We start from the raw sequence: 10,038 nt of genomic DNA on the forward strand, positions 1-10,038 counted from the left end.
TAATTTTCATCAAAACGATTTTCTAATATTACAGAATTTTTATACAACCAAAAATTCAGATAAATTTTAATTTTCTCGAATTATTATTTGATATAATTTCTATATAACCGATTTTTAATACTAGAGAATTTTTACTTAACCGAAAAATAATTTAACAGAATTTCTAATCGATGAAATTTTCATTCGTCCGAAATTGCAAATGTCCGAACAAACAATCGGCAGAAAGATTTCGGCTGCGACTTTCTGCTCTCTCCATGCTTCTGCCATCTGACGGCGGCAGGAGATAATGAACCTGTTATTATATTACTTTCCTACTTTTCGTTTTACAATCGCATTTTTGTATGGATTCGAACAATCTTTCGAATTTAAGAAATTTATAAGATAATGATCTTTGGCTGCTTTTGTAAAAGGTGTCCCTTTTTTTAAAGAAAAAAGTATTTTAAAATAAAATGTTTATCATTTTCACGTTTAGTGGCGTTTTTATAAGGCGATAATTTAAAGGTCTCTTCTTGCCAAAAAATTTCAGAGACCATTCGACTCTCTTGAATAAATTTTTGTTCCTCTTAAAATCGTTCTTTTAACATTAAAACTTAATTTTTTGAAATCCGACACAAACACTACAACAATGATTATTTATATGTAAAATTGAAAATAAATAATTATTTTATCATTTATTACAGTATTTATAGATAAAATAAATTCTGATAGTCCAGAAAACCTATTGAGAAATGTTTTTTATTTATCTAAGAACCATAATCAAAGAGAATTTTTAAGTGCCAACTCATTTTTATTTAAACCTCCTTCTGCGCACCATAGAGAGCGAGTTTTTCGACGCAGCTTCTCATTTTATACTATTAAAAAAAAGCATTACAAGGGAAAATAACTGATGAATTAGATTAAGACAGCTTTTTATTAAAGTTTACAGAATTGATACAAACGATGATAATAATTATTAATGTTTGACTGGGAGTTTGTTTTTTTTTTCTTTGTACAAAATGCACTAATATGTATATAGATTACAAAAATGACTAATAATTGGAATGAACAAAGTACATATATATTTATTGTTTTTGAACTTTTGAAAAATGCAATTCAATCATAAATATTATACTGTAAAACGTGTGACAACTTTTAAGATCCTAAAAAGTCAAGAATAAATCGTACATCGACCTTGTTTTAGGGAAAGTTTTACGTTTTTTTCGGGGGAGGTTTTTATTCTTTATTTCCTTTTTTTTAGTAAGAATTGAATAATATTAATTAAGTTTTTAGTAAATAGTGTGTGCCGTCTACTTTAGAATTCACCTAAACACAAGGTACAATAAACCCACCATATTAAAGGATGTGTTTACATTTAAAAATCTCGAGATTGTAGAAACTGAGAAATTTGGTCGATTTTTATTATTTAGTGAAAGACACAAGATGTTCATGGCTCCACTCTTATTAGCTCAACATCAAAGGTAAGCTCAGCGTTGGGTGGAATAGTGTGTCTTTGTCAAGGAGAATATTAAAATTATTTATTAGTATTTAATGTCAAATATTTTTCAGAAGCATTCCATTTAAAATTGAAAACTTTCTTTTTGTTTTAAATGTTTCAAATAATGGATAAAAATATTACATATACAGACCTCGGATCGACTTTAAGGCGCAAAAAAAGTCGATTTACATTCTCAAAAAAAGGCGAAAGTCGATTTTTTCTATTTTCATTAAATTTAATTAGTTAATAAATATTTTACTTAAAATAATTAATGTTACTAGATATTAAATTCATTATATTAATTCCTTAATAATAATTTTATCAAGAAAATTTATTTCAAATATTTTAGAATCGAACTAAGACAAATTTTCAAAATTTTAATTAAGTAGAATAAATTTCTAAAAAAAATTCTTAAAGTTCGATTTAATTTATTCGAATTAAAATTTTTGGTTTTAATGGTCAAACAAATTTTGGACAATAATTAAATTTTACAGATTAAAAATTTTTTTTTTAATAATTGAATTGCGAAAGATTTTAAACTTGAAATAAATTGTCTGTAAATTTAAATTGCTGTAGTTATTTTTAATTTCTGACAATTCAATTTTACAGTTTTTATTTAAAACTTTTCTAAATAATTGAATTTTGAAAGAAAAATTTTTGAAAATAAATAAATAAATTTTCTAAAAATTTTAACTGCTGAAGTTTTTTTTTTTTTTAATTTCTGACAATTCAAGTTTAGAGATTTTATTTGAAACTTTGTTCATATTTTCGAAAAAAAGTCGGAAAAAGTCGTATAATCCAAGGCCTGCATATAAAATGGAAAATACTGTTTTACAATATAAAAATAATTTCTGGAATTATTTTTTCACTCATGTTAAAAAGTAAGAAAAAAAGATTGCTTTTAAAAAATATTTAATATATTTTACTTTTTAAATGGAACACCCTTTATGTTAAATTTAATGGAAACTTTCCCCTTTTTTTTTTAATAATAGTAAAACTCGATTACTTGTCGGAAACACATTCAAGATATAACCCATTCGAGCTATAAATAGATCATACAAAAGCGATGACCTAAAATAATTTTATATAATGAAACTGAATTTGTAGCAAAAAAGCGAAAAAAAAATTTAGAAATATTAGACAAGAAAAAACAAAATTTTCAAAAGAATTTTTCCATTAAATTTTGTATAATATTTTAAAAATTGACATAATAATGATAAATATGATGTATAAAAATCTATACACATATTCTATATGGACAATTTCACGTGAAATTTACTTATGACATTTTAAATTCGGATAAATATTTTTTTTTAGTTCTTTGCAGAAAAAAGTGGTATACGTATTTTTTTAAATGCCCAATTTTTCGAATTATGAATTTTTCGAGGTTTTCTAAAAGTAGACCTAATTTCTATGACATCCAACTCTAAAAGTATTGAATTTAGGAATTTTTATCAAAAGAAAAAAGTTAATTTCTTTATAAAAAAAATGGTTATCTTTTATATAAAAATTCAAATTTTTTTTTCGTTAACATATAATTCGAAAGTCGATGAAAAACTGAAACTTTTTTTTCTCTTGTCAAAAATTTCTAAATTCAATACTTTTAGAATTATATGTCATTGAAATTGAGTCTATTTTGAAAAAAAATTCGAAAAACACAGATTTTTAAATTTTCATAAGTCGAAAATTTGGGCACTTATAAAAAAAAATGTCATAGGTAAATTTCACATGGAATCGCCCATATGTAATAAAAAAAAATAAATGTTATAAATACAATAATAATATTATTATTTATAACTATAAAAAATAGAAAATACCTACTAATATTTTGTCAATTTTTAAATGAATATTAAGAGAATATTTTTTCTAAACTATATATAAAGCAATAAAGGATATACTCCAGGATGTCCTGTAGAACCATAAGCGTAATCAGGGGAGCAAATTAATCTTGCACGTTGTCCGACACTCATTTGAGCAACGCCTTCATCCCAACCTTTAATGACTTCGCCTTTGCCGATTTTGAATTTGAATGGCAGACCACGATCTCTACTGGAGTCGAATTTGGTGCCGTTCTTTAAAGTACCTACAAAATTAAAATTTAATAAATACAACAAAAAAAATCAATTATATTTATAAATAAAATTCGATATTTTAAATTCTTAATTTTAATTAATTTATAAATATTTTATTATTATTATTATTATTATTAGGGTCAGTAGGGGTAAATGGGGACAAGAGGTGTTGGAGCTTAATTTACAGTTTTAAAATTAAGTTCGACGTCAATATTTTAACCTCAGATCAGCTACAAGAGGTTCTGAGGATTGCCAAGCTTTTATCTTGACAATTGGCAGCAAAATAATTCAAGTTATCGCTCAATGCATAAAAACTTGAAAATCAAAGTCAAACTGTTTCAGTATTTTGTCGAGCATTTCAAAGAAAACAGACTTAAAAATCATACAAAAATTTTTTTTTATTCCTTATGACTCCCATAATAAAAATTAATTTGAATTTTTGATTTTTTGTCAATTTAGTATAGTAAAGTAAGTATATTTATTATAGTATTATAGTTAGTACTAACAAGCTGTCCCCATTTACCCCGAGAATTTGAAAACTCGGGGTAAATGGGGACAAAATTTGGAATACATTTATAAAAATATAACTGAACACATTTGTTCCTATTGGATTACTAGACTATTTTCAAAGTGTAAAATTATATAACAAAACGTGTTTGTCTCAATATCTATACCTCCCTTCTGTTTAACAAAATCAGGCTTCGAAGCGTAGTAGGAGACTGAGAAAAGTATGGAAAAGTATAATTTTTTTTAAAAAAAAAGTATCCCCAAAATTGAAAAAAGTATCAAAAAAGTGGCATCTTTAAAATGAAGTAAAATTAGTTTTCTAAGTTTGACGTTAAAGTGTAAATATTTTCTTGTCTAAAAAAATTGAAAGAAAACTTCTAAAGCATAAAATTAACATCATTTTTCTCATGATTATTTTTAAAAGAAAACTATCTATTGTTAAATTTCGATTAACTTTTTGTTTTTGGCACAACGGTAGGAGCGTATGATTATATTAAAATAATTTTTTACATAAATTTTTATTTTAAAAAATAACATTTAATAGAGAATTTTTTTTTAACTTATGTTCACTCAACGGAATTTTCAAAGTACCGAATTTTTATTTTACAAAATTTCTCTTTAACTGTTTCCTGAAAAGAATTCTAATTTAACCTATTTTTAATTTATTAGAATTCTCATTCAGTAGAATTTTAAGTAATTCGAATTTTTAAATCCCAGAACTTGAAATCGGAAGCTTATGTAAAATATTTAGTATTTAAAAAAAATTAAAATTCTTCAAAATTTCAATTATTTCTAAAAATCTTAAATTTAACTCTTCCAAAATTCAATAATTAATTCTAAAATTCTTTGCTATATTAATAATTTCAATCAATTTCATCAAATTATTCAAAACTTCAATTAAAAATTCTCTAAAATTAAATTACTATTTAAAACTTTGTTAATAATTTTCAGCAATTCTAATTTTAAAAAATTTTAATTAAAAATCTCCTGAAATTCAATTATTATTATTAAAAATTTTGATTCGATTTTTTTTGTTGAAATAATTATTTCTAATAACTTTAATCAAGATCTTGGCATTTCAATTATTTAAAACATTTTTCAATTCAAAATACTCTAAAATTCAATTATTGTCTGAATGTCGGTTAAATTAGAATTATTAAATGAAAAAAAAACTGCTGGGTAAAGAGAAATTTTGTAAAATAAAAATTCTGTCAAAAAAAATTTGACAAATTAAAAATTCTATTGAGTAAAAGGTCGTTTAAAAAGAAATTATGTTAAATGCAATATTGAAAAATGAAAATTCGTGTAAAAAAATTATATAAAGAAAAAAAGTAGCCTTGTCGAAAAAAAGTATCAAAAAAGTAAAAAAGTGTGTCACTTTGAAGCCTGCAAAATATGCAGGAATAAAATAAAAACAAATAAAAGACATAAACCAAGCAAATTTAATAAATTTATAAGAAAACTTTTAGGTTCGTTCGCCATATTGAATCCGCCATTTTAAATTTTGAAAATCGGACTTCGAATTCTTATTCAGCGACCCGAAAAACCTTTCTTTACTTTACTTACTTTACTGTACTTTTCAATACCAAAAAAAATTTTCCTAAACAAATTTTTTTCAAAATTAACACTTATTTTACATTTTTAACCCCTTATCTATCTTTAAAACTTTTTTCTGTTATTTTTTTTTTTTGAAAGTTGATATTTTTTCCAACAAAACTGCATAAATATAAAAATGGGACAACATTGGATTTGCGATTTGTTTTTTTAAAACATTTTCTCATAAACCCAATGTTGTGTCGTATTTATATTTATACAATTTATCTGGGAAAAAATCTCAGCTTTCAAAAAAGAATAACAAACAAAATTTTAAGGGAGGATAAAGGATAAAAAAAAATGATAATTAAGAGTTAATTTTGAAAAAAATAGGGTTAAAAAATTTGTTAACATTGAAAACAGCATGAAAAATCCATCAAAAAACCATATTCACAAATTATAATTGACAAATTTTTGTAAAAATTACACAGATTTGAAAATAGTATAGTGTTACCCAAAAACTCAAAACTTTAATCCCCCTTTGGTTTTTAGAATTTTTTAAAAAATAAGTTTGTATTTTGAGATTTTGTTAGTTTCATATAGGACAACAATTTACCAAAATATCAAGCCAATCCCAAAACTTTTTTTTGGGGGTGTCTTTTTTTCAGAGAATGACTCTTATATAGATCATAATGAATATATTTACTACTAATAATAATAATATAATAATAATAATAATAATAATAAAATATTTATTAATTAATTAAAATTAAGAATTTAAATTATCGACTTTTATTTATAGATTTTATTTTAATTCAAAGTTGAATATTTTATTAAGTTGGTATTTAATGGGAGAGACTGGAGAAAATTTAACCCAACGAAATTAATGTTGTTTAGGGGGTACCAAATTTTTTCTTGAAAACATTCAGTATTGAAAATTATAATATTAAAAAAATTAATAAACAACAGAATTTGTTAATTTTTAAAATAAAACTGGACAAATTAAAATTTTAACTTTTCTTCTAATTTCTATTATTTTTAATTGATGATTTTTTAAAAGTTTTTCTCATGATTCTGAATAATCAATCGTATGGATTTTGAAAATATCCACTTTTTTTGTCAAAAAATGAAATAATTGAAAAATTAAAAAAAAGAAAACTTGAACGAATTTCTTTTTCGTTTGCATCTTTTAAAAATATATTTTTCTATTAATACATGAAAATAAATTAAAATTTTTGCAAAAAATTTTAGAGTTAGAATTAATAAAACTTGGTAGTTTAAATAATTTTTTAATTAAAAATTGTTTTTACTTTACCTACTTTTTGAAATATAAAGTTTTTTTTTGTCTCTATGATTCTTCACATTAGCCATATAGAAAATCAAACTAAAATATATATTTTAATTTGAAAAATGAAAAGAACGAAAAAATGGTTCTTTTTAAAAGACAAGTTATTTTAAAAAAAAAAGTTTAATTACTCTTAAATTTTTAACAAAATCTGTTTAGTATTTTTATTTATTGAACATTTTTTTTTTTATTTTAACAGAATAAAAAATTATTATTTATTTAAAGTATTAAATTTTCCCAAAAAAAATTTTTTTTTTTAGGGTTCCGTACTCGGTTTGGAACCCTATTAATATCGGTTTTTTTGAAATCGTGTACCCCCCCCCTAGCGGCCACATAAATTTATCTGGAGGGCTGAAAATTAGTACACATATGTATTTTCGCGTGTAGATTACAGGAAAATTATAGCGAACTTGATTGGAATTGATTAACATAGCGTTGTCAAGGAAAAACCATGAATTTTTACGAAAAATGCCTAAAAATGACTATGTACCCCCCCCCCCCCTAGCGGCCACATCTTTTGACATAAAGAGCTCAAATTTGACACACTTACGTATTTTTACGTGAAAATTACAGGAAAATTATAGCGAACTTGATTCGGATTAATTTACATAGCGTTGTCAAGGAAAAATCAAAAATTTAGAAAAAAATGATTTATTCTCCCTAGCGCACACAATATTCAATCCAGACTGTTCATACTTGCTGTAAAACTCAATTTTTGCGTGAAAAATACAGGGAAAAAATGTAAGCGCGATTGGAGTTGATGATCAATTTTTATCAAATTTTTGAAGAAAAATGATAAATTTCAGAAAAAAATGTATTTTTCCGCAAAAAACGAAAAAAGTTTTTCTACAGTGATTCAAATTTATATATTTTGACGTATTTTTACGTGTAGATTACAAAAAAAATATAGCGAGGATGATTGGAGTTGATTTTTCTGGAATTAATAAACAAATTTTATTTTTTAGATAACTTTCGATTTTTCCTTGACAAGCAGCTACTAGCCTTATATCAATATCTTAAGTTTTATCTCTTTTTGACTTAGAAAGATAAAATTTAATATTCAATATATTTTTAAAATGTAAATACAATAAAAATATTGCGAGTTGAAATAAAATTATGTTTCTTATATTTTTTTAGTAAAATATTTTTTAAAAAATAAAATCGGACAAGTGCGAGTTACACTCGCACTGAAATCGAGGGTTCCGTACTCGAAGCGAACTTATTTGGTATAAAAACAAATGTTTAAAAAATATGTGTTGTATGACAACTAATATAAGTGATACGAAGAGGAACAATTTTCTTGAATTTTACAAAATTGTTCCTTTTTGTATCACTTATATTAGTTGTCATACAACACATATTTTTTAAACATTTGTTTTTATACCAAATAAGTTCGCTTCGAGTACGGAACCCTCGATTTCAGTGCGAGTGTAACTCGCACTTGTCCGATTTTTTTTAGTTAATATTATTAAAAAGTCGAAAAAAAACTTTTCTTTTTCTTCGTTGGCAAACATTTTTTAAATTCAATAATTTCTAGACTTATAACGCTAAAAGTATTAAATTTAGAAAATTTTTGGTCATTAAAAATAAATTTAAAAAAATTACATTTTTTAAAAATTCGGAACTTTAAATATTGAGCAGTAATGTAAAAATAAAAATTATATTTAACCAAATTTAAAATGTCGATTATAAATTTCACATGGAATCGTCCATATAATATTCGTCTACGATTTCGAGGTTATGATATCATTAAAAGATTCTGTAAAAAAAAAAATTTTGTAATTTTACCTGTATAGTGTACGACAACGGTTTGTCCAGTCTTGGGATAAGTTCTGCCTTGAGAAAAAAGTAAAAGAATTTTAATTAGTAATTTTAATTTTTTTTTTACCCTTATATCAAAATTTGAATAAATATCGAAAAATGAAATCGTAAAAACGAAAAAAGCAAAACGCCGCTCGAGCCGGAAAAAAATTATACATATTCTTGTCTTTTATATATATATATATATAGAAGAGAAAAAGATTCACACTTACATAAATTTCGAGTGTAGGTGTATATTTTATTTTGAATTTAGTGTCGATGAAAATTTCCCAAAAAAAAAAATGTAAAAATAAAATTTAAGCTAGCATGCAAAGAAACGTGATATAGTTTTAAGATAAAAATAGCAAATTTTGTGTGATATAATTCACGTAAATATATATACTTACTATCGCCAGGTGAAATCAATTCTACTCTCACGCCCATGATTGAGTTTTCTCTGCGTGTGTGAAATGAAAAATTATAAAATGTATAAAAATTTGAGAAAAATGGAATAAATCAGAAATTTTATAAGAAAAAGTAGAGACAAAAATATTGAGCGTAATGTTTGAAAATATTTTAAATATTAAAAATTGTTTTAAAATAATGAAAATATTCACAACGTACCTCCTAAAACTTGTGATGCCACCGAAATGTGGTGTTTTCCGCGAAAAAATGTGGTTCCGTCGTCGGGAATGAAATTTTGACTTCTAAAGCGACCGTCAGAGGCGCTACATGTCTGGGTCGCATTCAAAATTATTCTCTATTGCATTTTGAAAGAAATTTTTTTTTTAATTTTTTAAAATATTTTTCACATATTTTCCTTTTAATTTAAAATTTACAAAATTGATCGAATAATAATTATTAACATAACCTAATTTCGATAATTTCTTTCTTTATTTTAATTTTAATTATTTATTTATTCAATACATTTATTGTTATTAGTAATTATAATTATTTAAATATTAATTAATATCTATTAATTCAATTGATATTTAATTATTATTACTTTTTTTAATTATAAAAGAACAAATCAAAAAAATATTATAATTCAAATAGTTTTTAATTAATAATCAATTTAATATTTTATAATACATAAATTAATAAATTTTTATAATTTTAAAATAAATAAATTATTATATTGATGATTATAATTATATTAATAATTAACATTTATAATTATTATATTGACAATTATAATTATATTAATACTTTAATAATAATTATAATCATTATATTAACAATAATTATTAAAATTTTAAAAAAAATACATAAATTAATTAATTTTAATTTATTTTGTAATTTACATA

At 23.2% G+C, this 10,038-nt stretch overlaps 1 protein-coding gene across 1 annotated transcript; it reads right to left on the bottom strand.

Annotated features, from left to right (window-relative positions):
• Positions 1–891: 891 nt before the first annotated feature.
• LOC127286177 (peptidyl-prolyl cis-trans isomerase Fkbp12) lies at positions 892–9,454 on the bottom strand. The gene is made up of 5 exons (XM_051312533.1): positions 9,356–9,454; positions 9,139–9,188; positions 8,720–8,767; positions 3,371–3,557; positions 892–1,481 (listed from the first exon to the last, which is right to left on the bottom strand). The coding sequence occupies exons 2-5, from the start codon at positions 9,173–9,175 to the stop codon at positions 1,424–1,426; spliced, it is 330 nt and encodes a 109-aa protein (XP_051168490.1). The 5' UTR covers positions 9,176–9,188; positions 9,356–9,454; the 3' UTR covers positions 892–1,423.
• Positions 9,455–10,038: the final 584 nt, after the last annotated feature.

The sequence above is a fragment of the Leptopilina boulardi genome, unplaced genomic scaffold, assembly GCF_019393585.1.
Source record: "Leptopilina boulardi isolate dan_hultmark-lab unplaced genomic scaffold, ZJU_Lbou_2.1 LbouV2_351, whole genome shotgun sequence".
NCBI classification, from domain to species: domain Eukaryota; kingdom Metazoa; phylum Arthropoda; class Insecta; order Hymenoptera; family Figitidae; genus Leptopilina; species Leptopilina boulardi.